Here is a 26,497-nt window from a genome sequence, read left to right as displayed (position 1 = left end):
CGAGAAGTAATATTTATCAACTTTGAGTTCATCTCTGGTTACATACGTACTAATGTACTACTAGATGTGATCTGTGGTACTTACCGGCCAGCAATACATTAGCCAGCCGTTGATTTCAAAAATAAAAAGTTCTGAAAAATTTGGCTGGCGGTTGCCCGTTGATGTTTCTTTAGTTATTGTAATTGCCGCCTTATAAGTTTAGTTATTAAAAACTGTTTCAAGTGTTTTCTAGACATTTTCACATTCTAAATCAATAGAGGTAAGCATATAGCGTTCTAATTTGTGTGGTTCTAAAGTATGTGTCGAAAAAGAACTTCTTTCTTATCGTTGGATGTGATTTAGTTTCTGGCAGATGCCCTGGCTTTATAATCATTCAACTTAATTTATTTCGATGTTCGTATATTAAATAAAACTTTGTTATCTTTCTACTTTGGACAAAGCGTTTGGTATCTTCATTCTTAATATACATTTAATCATTATAGACTAATATATCCGTGACGAATTCCGATTAAAAGTACAAGTTTTCCACTACATTTAAAAAGGAACAGAACTTCCGACTCTTTCCGATTACAATTTGAATGCTAATAAAATAAAACTTTTTAATCAACTATTCACTAAACATTTCAGGAAGAATACTTAACAATGGTAGTTAAATCTTAGACGATAATTTCATAAATAATTTCACCATACAACTGATCATATTTTATTTATTGGGTTTATAATAAATAACTCAAAATGGTGGACGGGGATTCCAATAAATGTACAATAGACACTGTACAAGTCGCTTTAAGAATCAGGCCTTTAATGGAACAAGAAATTGAAAGAGGCTGCGTTGAATGCATTGAAATGATAAATGGAACCCCACAAGTTACAATTAAAGACTTAGCATTTACATATAATTTTGTGTTTCCACAACATATAACACAACAAGAATTCTATGACACATCAGTTAAAGGTTTAATTGGAAAGTTATTTCAAGGTATGTATGTTTCAAACCTTATAACACCTAGACAACAAACATTTCAATTTCAAGCATCTACATAAGGAATGTGTATTTTTGCTATGTACGTAATGTTTATCACATATTCATTGATTGTAAGTTATTTCAGTTATAATCAATAATTCTTTAGAATTATCTAGTCATTTTCTAAATCCTATTTATTATATTAATCTTATCATTAATTTTACATGGTAATTGTTATTAGTTTGCGAGGTGCATAATAATAAAAGGCACTAAAAAGCTTCAATTGCAAATTGTGTGTGAGGTTTTTATAGACTAACTGCCTAAATTTTGTCTTATGCTCTTTATTCAGTGTGTTATAAACACAATCATTTCAGGTTATAATGTTACAATACTTGCTTATGGGCAAACTGGATCAGGGAAGACATATACAATGGGGACCAATTATTCTGGATCATTTGGGGACTCAACAAAATTAGGTAACTTTTATAAAACTTATGCTACTCAGTTTTGAACAGAACTACAAAGGCCATATATATTTCTGTACTTATTATTTTCCATTACTATTTGGTTATATTCAAACATTGAATGATATTTTTTTCAGGTGTTATACCTCAGGCTGTTGCTGATATATTTGACTTTATAGAAACACACGAAGACCAATTTATATTTAAAGTATCTGTATCATTTATGGAATTATACCAAGAGCAATGCTTTGATTTACTATCTGGGAAAGAGCGAGGTCACAGTATTATTGAGATTCGAGAAGATGTTAATAAGGGAGTGATCTTGCCAGGTATGTCGTAAATTTTATTCTACAATAAAGTTTTCAAAAGAGTGAATTTACATGTCTTACAATGCAGCCTATACTTTAATGATGCCTAATAAGTAATATTATATTGACTTAAACAACAAACAGTCACACGTGTGAAACAGTCTTAGGGTCTGTTTCACAATGTACGGATAAGTTCTACATAAGTTCCAAATAAGCTATTTATCACTTATTGGTGGGATAAATACTATTGATGTGTTTCGCTACTGTCAGACAGCACTAGGGTAGGTAGGTAGGTAGGTGGACTCAAATTCCGCACTTAGACACGTAGTCGGTCCGTTGTGCGTAGAAGCCCTGGCTAATTTAGCCAGCCCAACTCCTTCCAGAAGCACAGAAGTCTCCCGGGCACTTCACAGGCTTCGCGGAGCGACCTCACTGTTCCGAGGATTTTTGTACGTTGATTAGCCACAGCCTCGCATTCCAGGACTACGTGGGTGACTGATTCCTCTGCGCTGAAACAGCCTCTGCACAAGGGGCTGTCTGTTGCGCCTAGGACGAAAAGATGTTTGTTAAGGAGACAATGGCCCGTGATTGTCCCTATGATTGTTTTGAGATTGGTTCTGTTCAGGTTTAGAAGTCGCTTAGTAAGTTGCGGGTTCACAGCCGGCAGAGCCATTTTGGACTGTTTGCAATCTACACTTCGCGACCATCGTTGATTCTGGAGTACAGTGGATCTCTGGCGAATCCAGGTTCGAACTAGCGAGAAGGGCAAGGGGAGGAGCGGATGCGGGCCAGCAGGTATCATAACAGAGCCTCTTCTCGCAAGCTCGTCGGCTGCATCGTTGCCGAGAGAGCCACTGTGTCCCTTAATCCACTGTAAGGTAACTCTATTTGTTAGAGCTATTGCCTCCAGTGCTTCGTGACACTCCAGTATTAGTTTGCTGTTTGTGTTTTCGTTACCGAGCGCCATCAGCACGGATGCACTGTCCGATATGAGCTTAATGTAAAAGTCGTTGACTCCCATCCGCTGTACGGCTCTGGCTGCTTCGGTTAGAGCGACACATTCACATTGGAAGATTGTGCTTTGTGTGCCCAGAGGTAGGTGTATGTTGATGTTGAGATCAAAGGAGAAAATACCAGCGCCTGAGCCACACCCTGTTTTTGAGCCATCAGTGTATATACGTAGCTCATTCAGGGGCGACTGATCTTGCTCCTCTTCTCTCAGTTGTATAAGATATTTCTTGTTGAATATTAATTGATTAGTGATTCTGTCACATGGCGCAGCTATAAGAGGTTGGTACTCTATTGCCCTGTTGAGAATCACTGTGTGTGAACTGTAGTGGTTTTTTCCCCATAGGTCCAATACCATAAGCCTGATGGCCGCAAGTGCCGCCTCCTGCTGTATGTGTAGGTCTAGAGGTAAGATTTGCAGGGCTATCTCCATTGCTGCGGTCGGAGTTGTTCTCATACAACCGCTAGCAGCGGACAAGGCAAGCCTTTGGAAGCGTCCCAGTTTCGTGATCGCCATTTGAAGTTCAGATCTTGGCCACCAAACCAGGGCTCCATAGGCCAGCATTGGCCTGATTATGGCAGTGTATAGCCATAATGTTATTTTAGGCGATAAGCCCCATTTCACGCCTAGCATCTTTTTGCATTGATAGAAGGCGATCGTTGCTTTGCTCAGTTTGTGTTCTAGGTGTTTGTTCCAGAGCAGTTTACTGTCCAGAATCACACCCAAGTACTTTATTTCATTTTTGAGTGTGAGTTGTGTGTTGAAGAGTTTTGGAAGCCTGTGTGGTCCCAGAACCCTCCGGTTTGTAAAAAGTATTAGCTCTGTTTTTGATGGGTTGACAGATAGCTCGTGCTTGTTGCACCATCTCTCAATTACTTTGAAAGCCCTTCCCATGAGATCGCATAGGGTACTTTCAAAGCTTCCCGATATCAAGATAGCTATGTCGTCCGCATAACCCACTGTGTAGAGGTTGCCAGCGTTGAGTTCTGTGATGAGCTCGTTAACTACGAGGTTCCACAGTAGCGGCGATAAGACACCACCTTGCGGGCAGCCTCTGCTGACAATGCCCCGTGTCGTGGAATTAACAGTGAACTGTATAGCTCGTTGTTTTAGCATGTTGTTTATCCACCCTATCAGGGTTGATGATACTCCACATGTAACGAGTGCTCTGGTAATGCTCGTGAAGTTTGTTTTGTCAAAAGCGCCTTCGATGTCAATAAATGCACCAAGGGTTGACTGTTTTAACTTCAGGGAGTCGCCAATGCGAGACACAACGTTGTGGAGTGATGAATCCGTTGACTTGCCTGGGCTGTAGGCATGCTGATTTGGGTGCAGGAATTTGGATAGCGATACCTGGCTACGTATTTCCAGATCTCCAAGCCTCTCCATTGTTTTTAACAGGAAAGATGTGAGGCTTATGGGTCTGAAGGATTTTGCCTGGGTATAGTCCTCTCTGCCTGGTTTTGGGATGAATATTATTTTCACTTCCCTCCATTTCAAGGGTATGTAGCGGTGGGCTATACATGCTCGGAAGATTGAGACAAGATAGTCCACCAAAAGGTTTCCACTCCATCTTAGTAGGCCTGGGAAGATGCCATCCAGGCCAGCCGCTTTGAATGGTAGGAAGGAGTTGATTGCCCATGTTACTTTTTCATTTGTGATTATTTTGTGAGCTACATTCCAGTCTGAGTCGGTGGTGGCACTTTCTGAGTAGGGTTGCCATGCTTGCAGACATGCAGACAGCACTATTTGTCACATAAAGTCCATCATAAGTCATGAGTCTGATGAAATGCAAAGTTTCTTATTCGGAACTTTTATCATCCAAATAATTTATGTGTTTCATAGCTATTTAGTACTTTATCCATATGTGACACAGGCCCTAAGTGTTCTAAAATGTTTTGACACTATGTTCGTGGGACATTTGTGAAATGTCATTAGGTACTGTAAGGTTTAAATAGAAAAATCCAATTGAAAGCAACCAAGCTTATGTTGCTGTCACAGCTAATATTTAAACGAAGTAGTGCATTGAACTTCTATATCTAGATTTGTGTTTCTTTTTTGTGATATTTTTAAATATGAATGCGGCTCAGCAGTTTGCTCACATACGCCGTCGATATTTTCGTTTAGAGGGTTGTCATTAAATGGAGAGATCAATATTCAGAAAAAGAAAAAGTTTATGTTAGACTAGTATTAGTAGTTATGTACATAAAAAAGAATCTTATTTGAATGCTATACCATATTATAGTCTGTTATTTTTGTCTGATGTCTGTTGCTACACCAGTTATTTTGTTGTATTTTTTTACTTATTTTATTCATATATTGAGGCGTCTTGGTGATAATGGAAGTATATTTCCAATAATTTAGCTGCTACCAGTGCTTCTTTAATGCTCGACGGAGGCTCAGACTCATCCGTCTCATCTTCATCTCCTTGGTTTTTGATCTGTAGTGTTTCTCTCTGAATCCAAAATTTATTATGTGTGTGAAGCCTGCCATGTTGAACTGTTGAATCCACTTGATATGAAAGTTTATCAGCAACTAAGAATATGATAATGTATAGATAATCCATGACTCCTACTTATTAGTCATGATTAACAACAATCTACACTGGCAAGCAATCCCAATTTGTAAACAAAAGAATGCATTTTTAGAAAGTTCGTATGCTCGATGCCGACAGTCGAGTTTATTGCGGGCTAGGATAATAAAGCGACAAAAGAACGTACACAAAAGAATACACAACTGCGCAGTTTTTACTAAGTTTAGCAACTTCTTCAAAAAGTTCTTTATTACTGAATTGTTGTCGATACTGGGTGTAATGCTATGTCATTTAATGGAAGACAAGCTAAACCAACCCAAGCCAATTGATTTCGACGCTTTAGGGGTTAACGGGTTCGTCGTTAAAACGACGGAAGTTAGATTACAAGTTCTACCACACAATTTTTATTTTTATTGTGTATTGAGCCATCATTAGACAAATAAAGATTATTGTGTCTAATACATATCGGTTACACTACTATACTCACTTGTTAAATATATAAAAATATTTATAGGTATAACAGAAGTTCCAGTCTCGTCAACGGCTGAAACAATGTTGGCGCTAGAGAGAGGTTCATCAGGCCGTGTGACAGGTTCCACTGCTATGAACCAGGCTTCCAGTCGGAGTCATGCCGTATTCACTATTACCATCTTAAAGGAGAGTCGAAACGATAAGTAAGTAACATTGAACAGTTAACATCTAATAAACAAAAAAATGTGTGCGTGTACTAGTGTACACACGTAAGAAGTGAAACTTCTTAATGACCTTATTTTTCGAAAAATGATATGCAACTTTACAGAAATTGGTTAAATAAAGTTTAACAAGGCTTTTATTATCATAGACATGAATACAAATAATACAATTATTTCATTTTACCTTATTACTACTAAGACTTTTACATAATTTTATTAATTGTAATGGAATTATTACTATCATTGTTATCGTTATTATATATTTTTGTTAATAATGGCTTCGAAACTCTTCGAATCAACCGTGGTAGAGACAAGAATAAGATGGCGCGTAACGGAAATATGTGACGGTAATTTTTTTTACAACGCCGATAAAGAAGTTTCACTTCAATTATGTGTTTGATATCTCATAAAGTATTGAGGGTTTGAGTGCATGACTATTGAATTCGTGGATTTGACATCGACCTTTCTGCCTATGTGGGTTAGTAACACGATGAAGGAAAGTATGTGAGAAAACCGGCATACCGCAGACATTGAGGTGCAGACTGGTAAGAGAAAATTCACAAAAAAATAATTCAAACTCAAGTCAACAAAAGTCAACTCTAAAGATAGCGCCACTGGTTTTGTATGTCTGTTAATTTTCTATCGAAACGATTTTCAAAACATGGAAAGTTCTCATAAATGCATTTATGACTGGTGTAAAAAAAAATCTTCAATAAATCATGCTTAAATATATCTCAAAAAAATGACAATATGTTGTGAATTCTGTGTTACCAGCCGCAAATAGTTTTGTAATTTTTTCTATAGAAAGTTTACGTACCAACCCTTGTCTTAAAGGCAATGCATTATTTAAAGAAATCTGTATTGTAGATATACAAATGCCTTCAATAAAAACAAATAATATCTCTAACATTTTAAAGTAAATATCTATCATTTATTCAAAATAATAATTCTCTTGGAAAACTAACAACAAGATATTCAATAAATTATTTTTTACCAAATCAGCTTCCTCAACTTCCGTGACTATATTATAGAAACCTAGCAACATCGTCTAAGTTCCACCTCGTCGACTTGGCTGGTTCCGAGCGCATAAAAAAGACGAAGGCTAGCGGGGAGCGACTTAAGGAAGGAGTTAAAATTAACCAGGGCTTATTGGCTCTTGGTAATGTGATCTCTGCATTGGGAGATGGCACCAATAGGAGCTTTATTAGCTACAGAGACAGCAAGCTTACGAGGCTACTACAGGGTGAGTAATTTGGTATTATTAAAAAAAAACTATTATGGTTTTAATGTGTATATCCTAGGGCTTGTAATGTAGAATTCTAATCGTGAAATAATCTTTGAAATTGGTGCAGTAGTTTTTTTCTCCGTAATATTCGCATGTAATTAATTGTGATATATTTATTTATGTAACAGATGTTTTTTTTGTTCCGTTAGTATCAACAGTTTTCTAAAAATCAAGATTATTCCAAACCAAAGTTGAATTATGATATGTGAATTTAAAATTATGATTCAAGTCATGTTTGCTATAAAGAAAAAATATATTAAGCACATATATTGTCTTAAACCGAAAGAAATACACACACAGTACATATTAAAAGCAATAAATGATTACAGATAGTCTCGGCGGTAATTCCCTAACATTGATGGTAGCGTGTGTGAGTCCAGCGGACTTTAATTTGGACGAGACGGTGTCTACGCTGAGATACGCCGACCGCGCAAGGCGTATACGCAACAAGCCCGTTATTAACCAGGACGCTAAGGCCGCTGAGATTGTTCGGTAAGTCTATAATCTGTGGTACAAGGCACAAATGCCAATTAGGAATGTGATTTTTGATAATTTTTCCTACGAAAATATTTATTACATAGATCATAGACTAATAAATTTGTGCGCATTATACGTTTTTTAAACAATTGTTTACTAGGTTTAAGAGTCATTGAGACTTTTTTTTTTTTAATTTCTCAGCCTTAATAATTTAGTAAACGACCTAAGACTGCAACTCCTTGGTAAACTCCCATCACTAAGTGAACAAAACAACGAACAATTACAAGAGGAGTTAGAAAGAGAAAGAGCCAAATACCAAGAGTTATTGAAAAAGAACAAACAAATCACAGAACATTTGGGCAACATTCTCATTGAAAACACGAATTTATGCGAAAAGGCCCTTTTGGCTGAAGCGGCGAAGGACAAAATTGAAAGAAAGTTAAACGAACTAACAGAACAATGCAATCAGACTATAGAAAATCTGACGATGGAGAAAGAAGAAGATGACTTACAGAAAACAAGTGTAATGGACTACTTGAAGGAGATTAAGACGCGATTGGAAGATATGCAGACTCTGAATAAGCAGACCAACGAAGAAATGATCGATCATGATATTAAAGTGTCGTATATAAAGGAAAATGGTGATAACAGTGTTGAAGAAGTGATGACTGAAGACCAGGCCGCGATTGAGGAGGAGAAGCGGGCTATGGGACAAGTATGACTATTGACTATATTTGATATTTTAAACAGTTTCTTTTAATGAATTTTCATGTTATATATTCCCTATATTTTTAAAAGATACACACGTATATATCTTCTTAATCTTAATATATATATATATATATATATATATATATATATATATATATATATATTACGCGTCACGTTGTTTGTCCGCTATGGACACCTTAAATACTTAACCGATTTCAATCAAATTTGCACACCGTGTGCAGTTTGATCTAACATAAAATATATATGTTAATTAAAATATGTCACTGAACGGCTGGACCGATGTGAATGATTTTTTTTGTATGCGTTTGGGTGGCGCCCTGGATGGTTTAGATTCACACATCAGCTCGGCAGATAGCGCTGCAGTCATACTTTGTTTAATATCATGAAGGACAGTGTCTCTCGAGTCCGCTAGCTCCATACAAAAATACCAAGTAATAGTTTCTGTCGATCATCCCTACCAATTTCTTTACCTTCTGGCAATGTGTGTGTCCATGGGCGGCGGTATCGCTTCACACAAGTTGAGCCTCTTGCCCGTTTGCCTGCTATTACATAAAAAAAGGCTCCTCAGCCACATAGGCGTCTTGTCTTTCTTTTCTCTGGTCGGCCTTTCCCCCTTGTTACTTATCTGTCATTGTTCAAACAAGCGATGTGGCCCCATTTCCAAGTTTCTTGCATTTCATTAATTTTTGTATTTTCTTAATTCAATATATTTTTTATGCCTGAAATATAAACCCAAATACATCAGCAATGTTTCTTTGAAACGTAATCTGTTCTCGTTGTACATCAGTAATACAAAATCCATAACGTTTAAGAATGTCTTAATTTTAATAGACAATTATTTTCTTTAATAAAGTTTTTGATTTAAACTCATTAAACCGAGATTTAACTTATCCAGTGATAGCTATAATAAATATGTGACAAAAATGTTATTATTAACAAAAGATCTGTATATAGGTGGCATTGAATCAAGAATTGCAGGAATTAAATCGAGCAATGGCTTTTAAAGCAAGTTTGGTGCAAACCATTCTTAGAAGTAACCAGGATATGTTAAAGAGTCATGACAATCTCCGGGAGAATGAGGACAGAATCTCTAAATTGGAAAAGGAAAAGGATGAGTTGCTGCAACAGTTGAAGAATACTAGGGTGAGTGATTGCGTTTTATAAACAACTAATTTATATTTTATGTATATCTTCTGATGTCTCTTTGGATTTTAATTAATTTCTCTTGTATCTTTTTGGTACTTATACCGATATCTTAATATCAGCTTATCTCTATAATAGTTTAAATAAAACCCTTAGCGTTCATAATCTTACATACAACAAATGTAAAACAACTTTAAACCATTGGCTCGGAACACTCAACTACAACGAAACAGAAGCATTGTTAAATCATCTAAAATAATTTTTCCTTAATCCATCTTTTCATGCAACATTGTGTGCGCGACATTTGTTTTCGTCTTTCACAAACACATTACATGGTCATCATAATATATTCATATATATTTTTTTTAAACCAATTGTGTTGGTTGATGAAACTTTGTAAATTTAAAGAAGAGCGAAGTTTCTCTGTCACAGGTCTCTGACTTACTAGGGAGGCCTCAATCTGAATTCTATTGTACATATATCTGAACAAATAAAGAATTTTGAATAATCTATTATCATTCTGAAAAGTATTTTTTTTTTCTTCAAAATGTACTGTCATTGTAAAACTTATCAAATCAATTTGGGAATTCACCGGGCCACCGCCACATCATAATACGTATCTACGATATATTGTTAGCGGTAGTTGATCTGTATAACTTCAAACTAGTACAAAGAAATTGCCCGTGCGCATGTGTCACAACCTCTTTTATAATCACCTCCCTACTCCGACGCGACCATCCCACTTCAGGGAGATGTTCGAGTTAATTCGTAAACAACCGAACGTGTCAAATAAATAACTTGCACATGCGCACTTGCAGCAAGATTCTTAAGAATATGTTTCATATAAATGTTTAGTATTCAATATATATTAGAAGCTAACAATGCGTTACAAAGTCTTTTATCTAAAATGAATGACAGTTTAGGTAAACATAAATGTTATATAAAAATACAAGGATACAACAAAAAATTCCAGATTTGTTTTTTAAGCAAAAAATAATTAATGAATAAATTATTAGCAAAACAGTGGATTAGGTGCGAGTCAGGTACTTAACAATTTTTCTTTATAATTAATCAGCCCACGAACGATACGAACTGTTTAATCCGTTATAATTGCTAAGAGTTTGAAAGAGGTGTCCAAACTACTAGATTGTTTTTTGCAGATTCTAGACACTCAAACTTATAATAACTTTATTCATATAGGTAACCAAGTACACTTTGTTAAAATGTTACTAAATTGACATTTACTACCAGTTCGCAAGTCAAGGGCGTAGAAAGGTCTAGAAGAACTGGCAAGAAATTCTCCGCCACTATTTTTAATCGTCAAGTTTTGAGTCATACAAATTGTATGAACTGGAGCAAATCAATCCACTATCATTTACATATTCGTCAAAATTATAAAAATCTTTTTTGATTAATTTACATTAACGGAACGTCGTATTAAAGTCGCTGATACAGATGTCTATGAGAAAATCCTGTACTTTTAAAATCAAGGTTTCGAGGAAATGATCATTGAATGCTTTCAATTTCCTTCAGGAATATGAAAAAATAACCAATTTTTTTTATTAATATTGATAATCCTTTAATCTAATTTAAAATTAATAATAATATTTTCAGACCAAGGATCCATCCCATGACGAGACACGCAAGCAAGTGTCGATGTTGGAAGCAGAGATCACCGAGCTGAAGAAGAAGTGCCAGCATCAAGCCAACGTCATCAAGACGACGCAGAAGAACGAAGCCAAGATTAAGTCTTTGAATACGGAACTGCAAGCCATGAAGGCTGCTAAGGTAATTGTTGGTTGATGTTTTTTCTTTTCAAGATAACAAATAACGGTAATCGATGTTAAGACTTGCATATATAAATATTATTTATTAATTTCACAAAACAAAAAAATAAACTGGCATTAATTACATATCTTATTGAATTTTATTAAAACTTTATAGACACATTTTCATCGACATCTATTTATCGTCATCTTTTTATGGCCATCGACATCTATATAACAAAAAAAATGAGCTTTGACGTAAGGTATTTAATGTTTTTAACGGAATACGTGCAGTGAACTCTTAATAACTTTATATCTTCATAGTTATATTTAAGCTCTATAAGTGTTCCGCCATCAGGAATTCATTGAGATCCTAAATGATTTTAAAATGATCAAACAGGTGCAAATAATTCGGAAAATGCGTGAAGAAAGCGAAAAGTTCCGGAAATGGAAGGCAGACAACGAACGGGCGATGTTGCGCCTCAAGACGGAAGATCGCAAGCGGGTAACAGCGATGGCCAAGATGGAGTCCTTACACGCGAAGCAGCAGAATGTGCTGAAGAGGAAGATGGAGGAAGCCGTGGCTGTTAATAAGAGACTCAAGGTATGATATATTCTTCTATATAATCAGGTTTTTTTTTGCGAATAAAAATCAAAATCGGAACAGCAATATTTGCGCTTATATTTTGTCGTTCCGATGTGAAGTACTCTGTGGACAATTAAAAAGTTAAACGTTGTGTAATTTTTAACCTTAAATACAATTCAAAACAATGTTCAGTCTGTAATTGCAATCCGTTGAATTGTTAATTTGTTTGATTAAAATGATTAATTAATTTATAAAAAAAAGTGTTACTCAGTTCAGATTTATTATAAAAATAGGCAGGCAAATGTCATTAATTATCATGATGTCAAAATAACAACAGTTAAGTTATTTATAATTATTGTCAAAATTTGATGTCTAAATACTCTCCCACGCTATAAAGGCATCTTGCCTTTAACAATTTAATCACCTTGGGAAATCTTCGAAAGGGAAAGTTTGATAGCCATGTACACACACCCTTCTAACACTCACTTACACACGCGAACATACCCTCTCCCACTATCACACACACGCGAACATACCCTCTCCCACTATCACACACACGCGAACATACCCTCTCCCACTATCACACACACGCGAACATACCCTCTCCCACTATCACACACACGCGAACATACCCTCTCCCACTATCACACACACGCGAACATACCCTCTCCCACTATCACACACACACTCACATACACACACACTGATCCCGACCCACTCACACCCACACACTTAATAATGTGGGGAATTATGTTAGATTAGATGCAATCTAAGGCGGTTTCTTAATTAAAGTAGGTGATCAGCCCTTTGTGTCTCAGATATGTCAAAGGTTTTTGGATTTGAGACGTGCCGGTTTCCTCACGATGCCTTCACCATAACCAAGTGCTAATTATATACATAGTAAGAATATTTCAAAATAACAGCTCGGGGCCTCATAGTGTCGGTCCCACGCTTATCTCGCATATGTATCTCTTAGATAAGACTCAAAGTCATGACGTTTTTGTCTTTTACTTCACTCCGTAGTAATGTATTATTCTAAAATTTTCAGGAAGCCCTAGACCGCCAAAAGCTGACTGCGATAAAACGTAATGCAAAGGGAAATGTTAAGAGTGGCGCTGTACAGCAATATATTGAACAAGAGCTGGAGATGCATCTCAGTATTGTGGAGGCTGAGAAATCGCTTGAGGAACTGATGGAGTACCGGTGAGTATTTTTTATGGGATTGGTGCCAGACGAGCTGTAAGAATGAAGGACCCTAGAAGTAACTAAAAGACTGTTGTCTAGAGCAGTGTTTCCTAAACTGTTGTGCCATGAAATACTTAAGTTTTTTTTATTTTTAAATTAAAGAAAAATAAATGACACCTATCATATCTTTTTAGAAAGAAATTACTAGGTAATTAAAGTATATAATGAAAAACTTAAACTCAAATTACAAATAATTTTAATAAATCTTCGAATAGCCCAAACCCACATTGGGAAACACAGGTCCAGAGTCTAACTGCCATTAGGCCCATACTGCGGTAAAAATGAGTAGCTTTATATACTACAACATAAACTACTGTTTATGACAAAAACGAGTTGGTGTACGTACAGACGAGTAGCAAACGCATATGGCGAGAGAATGTTGAGTCATTTGCTACCTCGGCTAATAAATGGACTACACAGTCAGTTATTAGATGGCCTAACGTTAATTGAAAAACTACTTTTATATGCATTTGTCGCGTTCCTTAACAAGACTGCAATGTTTACATTAATACAATGGTAGCGGTTTTCTAATGTAACATGAGTTTCGTATATTATTCTTTAAAATAAATTTTAAAAAAACTTGAAGAAAAACGTCTTTGACACGAGTTTTCAACTTCTAATTCAAAATCATTTATTCATTTTGTACACGTTATGAACGTCAATAAAGAAATGCATATTAAATGCATCTAATTTCACAATTACTGCCAGTTCTCAAATCAAGAGAAAATAACTGGCAATAAACTCTCCGCAACTCTTTTTAATCGCCAATTTTTTTTTGTATTACACAACTTTTGTAAGGAGCTGCAACCATTACACCATGTTCCACATGACTTTTTAAGTACTTAATGATAATAAAAAATGAAGGAAAAAAAGGTTTGGTGTCTACCAGCGATAGGCATGGTGAACGCCTCTACGCCCTTGATTTGCGAACTGGTAGTAAATATAAATTTGAAATTAATTTAACAGTTAACGTTAACCTATTTGAATAAAGTTATTTTGAGTTTGAGTTTAATCAATGATAGAATATTATAAAGGTATAGTTTTTGAGGTTGTATATATTAGCCCAAATGAAGACTTGTGGTAGTGGTATTTGTAAAAGTAAGTCGCAGAATGGTCGAACTAGAACTTGTATCGTACACTTTAATGCTCGCCTTCCACTGCGAGCTGAACGGACCCATTACGGACTCCGCTATAGTCGTAACGATAATTTTCATACATGTGATTTCACCAAAGCGGTGATGGCATGTATGACGGGCATTACGATGTGAGATCGCTAATGGGTCGCTAGTATGCATGTGTCGTTCGCTCGATCTGAATCAATACTGAGCCATTGACAAAATGATCTGGTTCGTTCGACCCGTTCAATCAAACGATTGATTCAATTTCATAGTTCATACGAACCAAAGGTCATTTCGAACTGAATCGTTTCGGGTTGTATCGGGTCAGATTTGAAAATATTATTAGTTATGTTATCTTTTCACTTCGTACTTCTTGGCATCATTTTGCATTTCACATGTTAATTATTAATTTACCTCACTTAATTTAAGTAGAGTGTACCTACCTAGTATCTACTACCTACTTAAACTGTACAAATATAAATTATTGAAATACCTTACTTAATAAATATTAGCTCTAAACTTATTTTGTTATTATTTTAATTAAGAGAAACTTTCGTAATACATTATTTTCACGCGCCACTTCGTTAACAATCAAACCGTAATGGATGGCTATGGCACTAAAAAATAAAATTGAAATGGGACCTTTTTTGTTTTAAAAAATAAAAGTAAATTTTCAAAATATATCGGCTAGTTCAAGTAGTTCAACAATAATATAACCGCGACCTATATTGAAGGTTGAACCTTATTTGTACCGCCATAGAATATCTTATTAAACTGAAGTAGAAGCAAACTAAAAGTATAAAATAGATTCTAGCTACAATTTACCTACATTTAAGAATCATATTCGATTGTCTCTCTCGTAAATTTTAAATACCGCATCGTCGGCTCCCGCTTTGTTCGTTCGTTACTTCGTCTCATAGCTCAGTTTCCCATTGATCGCTACGACCCACCGCGAGTCGCGACCTCATTGAGCCATTCGTTCGCGAGGATTTGAAGATCTGGTTCTTTTGAACCGATCAATCGCGAACGACACATACATAGTCGCTAGTATTCCATATAAGCTATGGTTAATGTAGTTGCTTTTAGCCTTTATAGTTGAAAGGATAAAGACGAATACGGCGTTGTGTTGACGGCTTAACTTTTTAGTACTTTCGAAGGCCTTGATCTGGAATATATTTGTCACTGTAATTCTTGTTTATATATTTGGGTCACTGGTCTGTCGCATGCCGATGCTTATTTTGACTGTTTCATTGTTATTTTTATAATTTATCGATATTTAATGTTTTTTTGTCTCCAGAGCGTGGATAACTGAGCAAATCGAGTTCATCCGCAATAGTACAGACTCTGAGGCCAATAGCAAGAAGCTTGAGGAATTAGAAGATGATTTGGCCTTGCGCAAAGCGCAGATTTCTGATCTGCAGCAAAAAATTCTTACCGCTGACCAAGGTAGGCATAAATATTTTATCCATCTTCGAAGGCTTTGTCGTCGGTTTGATTACTGGTTAAGTCTGATTGATATATTGACTGACATTTGTTAAGCATTTTTATTTTTTTAATAAGTAATCTTAGGAATTAATTAATATAAACTTTATAACGTGTGGCAGGAGCTCCGTTAAGACAATTTTTTTTTTATTTCTATTATTTTTCATTTAAAAAAATGCAATATGATACCTAAACTTGAAAATAATACAAAGGTATTATAATAGTAAAGGACGAGGTTTTATACAGATATATATATTTTTTTTATCTATTTTTTTTTAGAGAACAAAGCTCGCACCCAATGGGACAAGATCCAGTCGATGCTCGAGGCCAAAGTGGCTCTCAAATGCCTCTTCGAGTTACTCGTGGATGCGAAGAGAGATCTTCAAAGCCAGAGTGAGAAAGGCTTCCAGGCGAGATACGAAGAGATCAAGGACACTTACGATCGCCTCAAAGTGGAGTATGAGAATAGAGAAGCGGACTTTGAGCGGCAGTTGGCGGGTATCAAGGCTGAAAATGATGAAAAGGTATATATGGCAAACTAATTTTTCGGTGAAGTCTAAAAATTTAAGAATTTCTTAAATTTTTAAATGTTTGAAATATAGTTGTGAAGGTGGCTTTGTAACTCGTACAAGGTTTTGAAGAAAATAAAGTAATTTTTTTAAATAATTTTAAATATTTTTTTACATGTCTAGAAAATTTTGTTTATGGCAATTATTAGCATATAAGATATCTTATTAATTTCTTAATCTAAGTTTTTAATGCTACTTTGTATCGTATCTTTTAATTTACATTTATGTTTATATTATTACTAGCGGAGGCGACACATGTATAAAAATTTCAGTCATTATTATATTATTAAAAATAATTTACCATATCATTAAACATTCAAAACTTAATGACAATAAATATTAAGGTAATCTTTGACACTCGTTCCAATGATTGCCGTTTTGACTGTAGTCGATTCGGGTTCGGTTCAAATAAACCACTAACAATTTTGAACTAATTTGACTTTGATGTTATTAAATTATGACAATGACAGTTGACACTAATGCCATTGCTCCGACATTAATAACAATCACTGAAGTTACAAATAATACAGACTATCAAATAGTCCGTTAATGATCTATTAATATTGGTAAATCAAAAATCAGTTTTAAAGTAATTTGAATTTGATGTCGTTAAATTATAATTACATTCGCAGCTGATACCAGCGCCATTGCTCCGACATATGTTATATTTTTACATTTTGTTATGTGAAATCTGATACTTGTCAAAGAAATAATGTCCAATCCTGGTTATATAGGCGTCGTGCCTGCGTTACAAGCTTAATGTAACTACAAATTGTCGACACATAATTTTTTAAATCCTTGTTAATTTAAAATTTACATCGGTCTTTCAGCTATCCGCCCTCTTCGAGTTTCAGCGCGGGGTAATGGGCCGTGGGGACAGGACGGAAGCGTGTCGCAATTTGCAAACGGTATTGCAGTTCCAGCAAGATAAGCTGGAGTTATTGGAGCAGGAGAATGTAAGCGAATTTAATGTTCCATGTTCCATATTGGCCATGGTTAAACAAGTGTTCATCAGGGTTTAAAAAATAATATTTTTGGTCCTTCCGTTAAGCGAGTACAACACTCGCTGTTAATCGTTTTATTGAGTTTCTTCAGAAGAATAGGAGAAATAAGATTCATAATGGAGACATATCGCTAATTATAATGTATGTCAAACGTATTGAATTTTGACATACGGATGTCATTGTCCGCTAAGTCTCGACACTGAATCTAAGGTCAGACTTATGACATTTGTTTTCACTGTACAAACAAATTTGTTAGTTGTTTTTTTTTATATTAAAAAATTCTTAGTCCACACTTAAAATTGCTTGAAACCATAAGGCTAATTCTTCCTACATATATTTTTCTTGTATCTCTAGAAAAAGCTTTCCGATGAGCTGGACCAGCTACGTGCGGCCAGTTGCAAAGCGAAGAAACGCAATAAGACACTTGAAACTGTGAAGAAAGTGGAATACGTTGAACCAACTGATGAGGAAGAGGAAGTTGAGGACTTTGATAACGACCCGGACTGGCGTGCCTCACCTCTTACCAAGCGGATTCGGGTAAGAAATTGTTTAAAACGCGCTTTGAAAATGTTTTTCGCGAGTTATATTAATCGTTATTACTTTATTTGATTTTTTCTATTTATTTTCTTTCACCGATACAACGATTCGATTAACACACAAAGTAGTCATTATATTTTGATTTGAATGGCTTTCATTCGTTATTTACCAAAAACTTCATGGCCTTCTAGCAATCGAAGCTTCCTGTGATATAAATATTCTTACGTATATTATAATAATTTTACTTTATTTATAGATATAGTTCATGTTATTTTGAGTTTTTTTGTTTGTTAATTAATTATGCACTCCTTGTACTTTACCCTCTGTAGGTTTTTTTTTATTATTTATTGTTCCATATTAGGGTTGCCTGGATGAAATCGCTTGTCAGCGATAAGGCCGCCCGTTGCCTAATAACTTATGTAACCTGCTTTTTTTGTTTCTTATATGCATATTATGGTAACGAAGCGTAAATAAATAAATATAATCAGTTAAATCATCAAGTCATAAATTATAAATATTTGTGGTGGGGTCGTGTTGTAATCTTACCAATGTGTTTAACTTTATTAATTTAACACTTCCAAAATTGTGCCTATTGCATTTACTTATAAAAAACGTACATAACTCAAGCCCCACTATATAGGTCTTTAGTAACGATCAAATATTTTTAGAAGAAATGCAACATCATTTATTTAATGTTTAAATGTAATTTTATATAGGGTCAAATTATATTTTTCATAGAAAAAAAAAATGTGTATTTTTGTGTGACATACTCTAAAATTGATTGCAGGGTCAACGCCTGACGATGAACTTCGGTCCGCCTAGAGACTCCAACGGTAATCCTACGGCGATACGGCGTAGTGAAACTCTCCCCTACTGCACTTGTAGAGGTAGCTGCAGCAGCAAACTCTGCGGGTGTGTGAAGACTGATCGCGGATGCCATCCCAAATGCAGATGTTCGCAGCAGCTCTGCAAGAATCGGCGTCTGTCATCCGATAGCGAAGATAAGGAAAATAATGTATGTATAGTCCCACATATTAATGTCCTACGGCCTGTATAATATTGAATTATTTATTATATATTATGACAAATAATTAAGTAGTTTTAAATTATAGCTAATTGTGTAGTTATTTTTAATTCATTTGGATACGACATTCATAGTAAATAAAAATAAATAATTATTATCAATCCGGATCGAAGGACCAAAATATTCCTGAGACGATATTAGAAAATATTAATTTCTGATTTAAATATGCCCGTGTTCTCGTACCAATTGGGTATGGGAAATCGCTCTTTGTGTATTTTTGATGTATAATTCCAATTAGGCTTTGCTTAACTCGAAAAAAATATTGTTAATGGTCTACGTGAGGAGGTGAGCAATATTTTGGTTCTTACAATATAGAACACTTAACCTTTACTTATCACGAAACATTGATTCTTCGCCGAAAGTAATTTAGAACGTTACTAGAGACAGTAAGCCCGTGTTTCCCAATATTTTTTGTGCTAGACCCATCTTTCTAAAATTCTTATTATACATAACATATATAATTATATGTAACATATATAATTCTTAACATAAAATACTTGAATTTTTCACTTTTCGAAACTTACTTGCTGTCTTGTTAAATGATAGGTTCATAGTACACGGTAATTAATTTTTCAAAACATATAACGAAATTTAAATTCCAAATAAATTTAAGAAAATTTCGAAACCTTAGAAATTAAATTGCTCCAGTGTGGGGCATGGGCCCAACGTTGGGATATACTGTAGTAAGCGGTTAGTATAGTTAAATTTCTGTCTGTTATACAACAAGAGCGTAGCAGAGGCGGAGAAACGGGTCCCCTATAAATATAAAATAGTAATATATATATTTGTATAAAAGAAGGCCCCGCACCACAAGACTCGGACATATTGATAAATTAATATATTTAAAAACTAGTGCACATACTACCGCCATTTTTAACTTTATAACATTACAATTTCATATTGGTTTAGTTATAATGAATATTTAAAAATTATTTGCGATTAAAGCATTTATTTACGTTTCTTGAATTAATACCAATTATATTGTATAATCTATTCAAACAAAATCCGGTCGAAGTTTTAATTTATTAAAGTGAAACTTCTTTGCAAACTAATATTTAAGTCTTGTTCATATATAAACAAATATAAACCTTTACATTTCCGAGACTAGAGGTAGAAAGGAAGATGTTTTTTGATATATATATATAATTATAGATAATTTCCTGACTATGTAGTCGTCGAAGGTATTGAATAGCTTACGTATGGTATTGCTAACCCGAATGATTAAACACTACTATCAATTTCTATTAACAACTTTTTGTATGACTTTAACAGCAAATCCCAGAAAGATGCCTCTTAACCTAATGTTGAACATTATTTCTCTTAAACTCGTCACTGTTACCTCTATGCCCATAGCTTGTTCAGTGTTATACCTGTCGCATCCATACATTGGACAGTCGGTCAGAACATGCAACACCGTCTCTTCAGCTGTATTGCTACAAGGCAGCACTTTGTCTAACCCTGAACCTGTAAATATACGACAGGAAGGAATATATGTTAGGAACTTAATTGTCATTAAAATTCGTTATTTACATTATTCGATTGATATTTTTGTGACTAAAGCATTATAATAAGTAAAATATGAAATATAACTTTGTTTTTTAACATCATCTAAATAGTATTGTCTTTTATTAACATAGCTTTTACACATTAAGAAAACACTTTTTAAACGGATTGAAGCTATGTATCAACTCCGGGGAAATAAATACAGATAACACAACTTTCTCTACAGCTGTGATATTTTTGACATTCAACACCTTTTCTCTTCAGTCACCGTGACCGCGCACGCTGTAAAGCACGCGAAACGACGGAAAATTAAATTTAAAATTATGTAAATAATTATAAGTTTATTAATTATCTAAATATCTGTGTAAAAATAGCATCTATTGTCGTTTTACTCTCGCTCCATGGCTATTTGCTTCATGCTACCTCTCTCGCTCACTCTCAATCGCTCTCTCCCTTTTCTTCAATAATAACGCTGCACATCTTCGTGACGTTAATATTATTATAATTGAGTTGCAACCGTAAATTTTTTACCCTCACCCTCATGCGCCTAAAGATGACTTCTTAATTTTTTTTTATTGATAAGAACACTTCAAAATATATCATACTAAGACATAACGCACTAATACAAGCATTCAATTATAATTAAGTTACTGTTATGTACCATAACGTACACTGAGTCTATGTATGCTGTTAGATAAAATAGTGTTTGTACATAATCATTAAAAATATTATCATTAATATATTTCTTTTCTATTACAGCCCGCTTCAGATTCACATTCAGACACGACTCCAGTGTATTTTGACAAACGGTTAGTATTATATTATAACTTTTACATTGCTTGAATGCTTACTGTTAAAATATAATTTATTCAATATTTAATAAGAAATTAACGAATAAAAGGTATCCGAGGATATATATATATTTCTTAAGGTACTTAACTGATTTTCCCAATATAGTAGAAACAATAGTTTATCTATTTATTTTTACATCCGTTTGACAATGGTGTATCCAAGATTAAGGTAATATTTATTATATTAAACTTCTCTTTTAATTGAAGCATTCAAGCAATGTATGTACGCACGACCGGTTTCTATATTCATACCAGCCGTAATTGCTACGAGTATTTATATAGAAACCGGATTGATAACACCGCATACTAAACGCGAGTTTAGTTTTGAAATGTCGCAGGAGCTGAAAGATGCCTTGAACGAACCCGCAGTGGAAACTAAACGTCCCACGCGTCCCATGTCCGAACCCGTGGCTAAGAATCCCAATCGCACCCAGAAATGGATGTTAGCACTCCTGTTATATAACACATGTGTTGCCCCAATGTCCCAATATTGCGCTAATAGCATACTTCAGTACGGGATGGACGCTGCCAAGTATAATGTCGTATCGAACCTTATCGACTTCGTACTGAAAGAGGTTATTCTAATCCTATGCGAACTATGCTCTTACAAAAACTTTTAACTACAGTCTTTTACCAATATTTTTAACTGATATAATTAGAAAATTTGGACAAATGGCTTATTACGTTTTTTTTACTAGGCATACGGAAAAGTATACTTTCTATAAAAACCTGTCTGGAATCTGGCACATTTTTAAAAGGAGGGAAACATTTTAATCCAATTTGTAAGTGCATAGTTCTGCAAAGCGTTGTCGTAGATTTGTTCAGATTTTAGTTCTAGACTAGCTTCACTGTACCCTTACCGAGACGACACTCGATATTCGTAACGAGCACGTACGTATACGTTAACATATCTCAAAAGTCAAAGTCAAAAATAATTTATTGATAAAGGTAACACAATGCTAATTTTACATTTACTGCCAGTTCTCAAATGAAGGGCGTAGAACAGAAGAGAAGAACTGGCAATAAAGTTCTTTTTGTTTTACACGATGTTTGTATGGAGCTGCAACTATTACACCATGTTCCACATGACATCTTAAGTAATTAATATTAATAAAAAAAATTAAAAACAAAGATTTGTCTGAGATTGTCAAAGATCCTCTATCAGCGGAAGGCATGGTGAAATAGGATATACCAAATAGGACGCAAATATATAGTCGAAAGTCAAATTTCTGTTAAAGTTAAAATTACGAATTTTGTTAAGGGTGCAGTGTTTTCATTTCGAACTGCCCATGAAAAACAAATTAACAACCAGTTGGTATGGTTTTAATTTTCTGTCCCCACCAAAAAGGCAATAGTCACATGTATTTATGTTTCATCAAAAAATTTAGTGTCCATAATCCTAGATCCTTACATATATCCTTAGGGGCCGTTCAAGTATAACGTAAGCAGCTTTACGACAACAAACCCCCCCCCCCCCCTCCCCCTTTTCTCTTGTCCGAAAAAGTAAGCAAAACTCTCAGAAATAATAGTACATATAAGTATTAACTTTTTGTAGGAATCCTCGGTTAATATGTGTAAAAAAGTAAATAATGACTGTTGTCGTAATCAGTAAATAAAAAGACAAGCACCTCCGCCCCCCTCTTTTATATATTGCTGCCGTAATGCTTTAACGGCTCCTTATATATAATTGTTTCAATATATTCATACCATTAATCATTAAAACACATTCATTAACAACTATATAAAATGTATTTTAAAATATTGATATAAAATTTATTTGTTACAGAGATCTTCACCCTGACTCGACATTTGTAAAAAAACCAAGGAGTTTCTTCTTTGAAAAAGAGAGTGATGAGTGATATTAAGGTAATACTAACATAAAGAATGAAATATTCATTATAATTTATTTCTTAAACCTTGAATTGTAGATGTACCCACATATTTTCATAATTTTTTCAGTTATAAACGAATTTTTTTCTTGGTCTAGATTTGTTAATGAATTATAAAGAAACAATTTTTTAAAGAGTTAATTTCGGTGCTCAAATATATGTTTAATGAAACACTTTGTTTGAAGCTGGATGGCAACTAGTTTTAATTGCTTAAAATAGAACTGACACAAAATTATAAAACTAAATTGAGTTCTTAAATCTAACTGACAATTCAATACAAGTGTAAAAGACTTTTTGTACATTATTGGAGACGGGAATGTTATATTACAATTTATGAGTAAGAAAAACAAAGGGATAATTTTGGCTTCAAGTTTGCGAAGATTGCTTACATTTGGTTTACACTTCTTATAATTAATTAAAATAAATTAAGGTAACATAACTCTTGAAAGAAAACAATTTTTTAACCGGATTAAAGCTATTTGTATTATTATAATTAATTACATAATTGCGTGGTCACGGTCCGTGACGGTTAAGTTAATTATTAGTTTAAAATTATGTAAATAATTATAAGTTTATAATAATACAAATAGCTTTAATCCGGTAATAAAGTGTTTTCTTTCACTAGCGTTATAATTTATTTTCATATCCAGGGCTGAACCTTGTATTGTCTAATCTCATCCTGTTTTCTTTTACAGGCTTACATTGACATGATCCAGGAATAGAAGTGATAGTTATAATTCCTGTAAATTATGTTTTGTCCTAAATTATCTATGAATGTATTTTGTATGTCTTAAATTGCGTTGTATGAAATTTATTTCTTTGAAATTAGTATTAGGTATAAGATTTTATGCATAATTCGACGAGTTCCACAAATATAATTTAACTATATAATAAAATTGTTTTATTTATATTTCCAGTATTTTTATTGGAGGATATTTTTTTCTTGATTGACATGATTCACATGACGGCATATATGTACGCAAGGCAGTCTGGCGTCAACATTGCTAAAGAATGGACGTGGAAGAGGCAATTCGCTTATGGTTTTATACCGAAGGCTGATGCGCCGAATGGGTGGGACTGATTTTAATAAAACCTAAAATTTCACAAAAATACGAGTGAAAAACTGCCGACCGTTGCTTTTGTTTCGCAAAACTAAGCACACATATTCCTTGTACTTGAAAAAACAAAACGCCATCATCACGCGGTGTTCCCAGGCGGTCACCCATCCAAGTACTGACCGCGCCCGACGTTGCTTAACTTCGGTGATCGGACGAGAACCGGTGTATTCAACGTGGTATGGACGTTGGCGAGGAACCGTTCGAATGGGTGCGACTGATTTTAATAGAAACTAAAATTTAACAAAAATACGAGTGAAAAGCTGGCGACCGCTGCTTTTGTTTCACAAAACTAAGGACACATATTGCATGTACCTGAAAAAACAAAAAGCCAACATCACGCGGTGTTCCCAGGCGGTCACCCATCCAAGTACTGACCGCGCCCGACGTTGCTTAACTTCGGTGATCGGACGAGAACCGGTGTATTCAACGTGGTATGGACGTTGGCGAGGTACTGATCGAATGGGTGCGACTGATTTCAATAGAACCTAAAATGTCACAAAAATACGAGTGAAAAACTGCCGACCGCTGCATTTGTTTCGCAAAACTAAGCACACATATTGCATGTACCTGAAAAAACAAAAAGCCAACATCACGCGGTGTTCCCAGGCGGTCACCCATCCAAGTACTGACCGCGCCCGACGTTGCTTAACTTCGGTGATCGGACGAGAACCGGTGTATTCAACGTGGTATGGACGTTGGCGAGGAACCGATCGAATGGGTGCGACTGATTTCAATAGAACCTAAAATGTCACAAAAATACGAGCGAAAAACTGCCGACCGCTGCTTTTCTTTCGCAAAACTAAGCACACATATTGCATGTACCTGAAAAAACAAAAAGCCAACATCACGCGGTGTTCCCAGGCGGTCACCCATTTAAGTACTGAACGCGCCCGACGTTGCTTAACTTCGGTGTGTAAGAGATAACATATTGTTACGAAGACGGGTCGACTGCAATGTTTCTAGATTTTTCCACTAGTTAGAGAACTTTTCAGCAGGCTGTAATATGATTTCTGACCTTTTCAGGAGAGGGTCAATCACATATTAGAAAATTGTAATTTCTATAACGTTACCCTAGTTTTCAGGAAGCTGAAACCTTTTTTCAGTCGGTTTCAGAACATGTGTAGTAGAGTGGTGCAGTTTTACAGGGGACCCGTTTTCAGGCGTTTTCAGGCCTAGGTAATACCCCTTTGATGAAGGAATATTCTATACCAAACTTTCTAGGTGTGAGACAAGGACGAAATGATACGAGAGAGAGAGAGAGAAGATCAGAACTTTCTCGAAACTCGACTGAGCACTCTAGAACGCCGTACGACAAGGACGGAGCAACGTGCGAAAGAGACAAAGTACAGTGTGAAGTGTGCATAAGTGAAGTAATTAGTGACTGTATTTGTGCGTGTTATAGGTGCATTTCTGCGATTAATTTGTGCCCAAAAATTCCTCGTTGATTTTTCAAGAAATAAACCCTTGAATAAATCCAAGGCATTTTCTATCCGATCCCCTAGCTCGTAACAATATTTTACCTATTGCACTATTCATATTTAATCAATATTATTGCTAATAAACGAGCAGTTCTAATCAAGACTTCGTTCGTTTCATTCGGCTCCACTTCCCAACCTTACAGGTGATCGGACGAGAACTGGTGTATTCAACGTGGTATGGACGTTGGCGAGGGACCGATCGAATGGGTGCGACTGATTTCAGTAGAACCTAAAATGTCACAAAAATACGAGCGAAAAACTGCCGACCGCTGCTTTTGTTTCGCAAAACTAAGCACACATATTGCTTGTACCTGAAAAAACAAAAAGCCAACATCACGCGGTGTTCCCAGGCGGTCACCCATCCAAGTACTGACCGCGCCCGACGTTGCTTAACTTCGGTGATCGGACGAGAACCGGTGTATTCAACGTGGTATGGACGTTGGCGAGGGACCGATCGAATGGGTGCGACTGATTTGAATAAAACCTAAAATTTAACAAAAATACGAGTGAAACACTGCCGAACGTTGCTTTTGTTTCGCAAAACTAAGCACACATAATGCTTGTACTTGAAAAAACAAAAAGCCATCATCACGCGGTGTTCCCAGGCGGTCACCCATCCAAGTACTGACCGCGCCCGACGTTGCTTAACTTCGGTGTGTA

General features: G+C 35.3%; 1 protein-coding gene and 4 non-coding genes across 7 annotated transcripts; 1 reads left to right on the top strand and 4 right to left on the bottom strand.

Annotated features, from left to right (window-relative positions):
* Positions 1 to 85: 85 nt before the first annotated feature.
* LOC123716085 (chromosome-associated kinesin KIF4) lies at positions 86 to 24,119 on the top strand. Of its 3 annotated transcripts, XR_006754513.1 has the most exons (22): positions 86 to 259; positions 628 to 979; positions 1,339 to 1,440; positions 1,566 to 1,757; positions 5,793 to 5,952; positions 7,002 to 7,213; positions 7,585 to 7,747; positions 7,934 to 8,447; positions 9,419 to 9,607; positions 11,222 to 11,395; positions 11,774 to 11,977; positions 13,008 to 13,162; positions 15,620 to 15,768; positions 16,084 to 16,328; positions 17,204 to 17,329; positions 17,732 to 17,914; positions 18,702 to 18,929; positions 21,261 to 21,310; positions 21,675 to 21,794; positions 22,051 to 22,134; positions 23,139 to 23,218; positions 23,937 to 24,119. XR_006754513.1 is itself a non-coding variant. In XM_045671631.1 (21 exons), exons 2-20 carry the CDS (start codon positions 736 to 738, stop codon positions 23,209 to 23,211), a joined length of 3,483 nt encoding a protein of 1,160 aa, XP_045527587.1. In that variant the 5' UTR covers positions 86 to 259; positions 628 to 735; the 3' UTR covers positions 23,212 to 23,218; positions 23,937 to 24,119. The 3 variants fall into 3 exon arrangements, 2 of the variants coding, with proteins under 2 accessions (XP_045527587.1, XP_045527588.1); XM_045671631.1 differs by lacking the exon at positions 22,051 to 22,134; XM_045671632.1 differs by lacking the exons at positions 21,675 to 21,794; positions 22,051 to 22,134 and having other exon boundaries at positions 87 to 259.
* Positions 24,120 to 24,430: 311 nt separating this feature from the next.
* On the bottom strand, positions 24,431 to 24,549 carry LOC123716887. The gene has a single exon (XR_006754717.1). It is a non-coding gene; the product is annotated as a 5S ribosomal RNA (ribosomal RNA).
* A 136-nt stretch (positions 24,550 to 24,685) lies between these two features.
* Positions 24,686 to 24,804, bottom strand: LOC123716827. Its single transcript, XR_006754662.1, has one exon. It is a non-coding gene; the product is annotated as a 5S ribosomal RNA (ribosomal RNA).
* A 136-nt stretch (positions 24,805 to 24,940) lies between these two features.
* On the bottom strand, positions 24,941 to 25,059 carry LOC123716825. The gene has a single exon (XR_006754660.1). It is a non-coding gene; the product is annotated as a 5S ribosomal RNA (ribosomal RNA).
* Positions 25,060 to 26,162: 1,103 nt separating this feature from the next.
* LOC123716824 lies at positions 26,163 to 26,281 on the bottom strand. The gene has a single exon (XR_006754659.1). It is a non-coding gene; the product is annotated as a 5S ribosomal RNA (ribosomal RNA).
* Between the last annotated feature and the right edge of the window lie 216 nt (positions 26,282 to 26,497).

The sequence above is a fragment of the Pieris brassicae genome, chromosome 11 (assembly GCF_905147105.1).
Source record: "Pieris brassicae chromosome 11, ilPieBrab1.1, whole genome shotgun sequence".
In the NCBI taxonomy this organism is placed as follows: Eukaryota; Metazoa; Arthropoda; class Insecta; order Lepidoptera; family Pieridae; genus Pieris; species Pieris brassicae.
Note: the sequence above shows the minus strand (reverse complement) of the source record. Positions and strands in the feature narration are given on the sequence as shown.

What these genes read in the sequence shown, in the direction of transcription:
- LOC123716085 (XM_045671631.1), top strand. Translation starts at nt 736, where the DNA reads ATGGTGGACGGGGATTCCAATAAATGTACAATAGACACTGTACAAGTC. An exon ending in TAAGGGAGTGATCTTGCCAG is followed by an intron (nt 1,758 to 5,792) that starts GTATGTCGTAAA and finishes AAATATTTATAG; the next exon opens with GTATAACAGAAGTTCCAGTC. An exon ending in AGGCTGAAAATGATGAAAAG is followed by an intron (nt 16,329 to 17,203) that starts GTATATATGGCA and finishes TCGGTCTTTCAG; the next exon opens with CTATCCGCCCTCTTCGAGTT.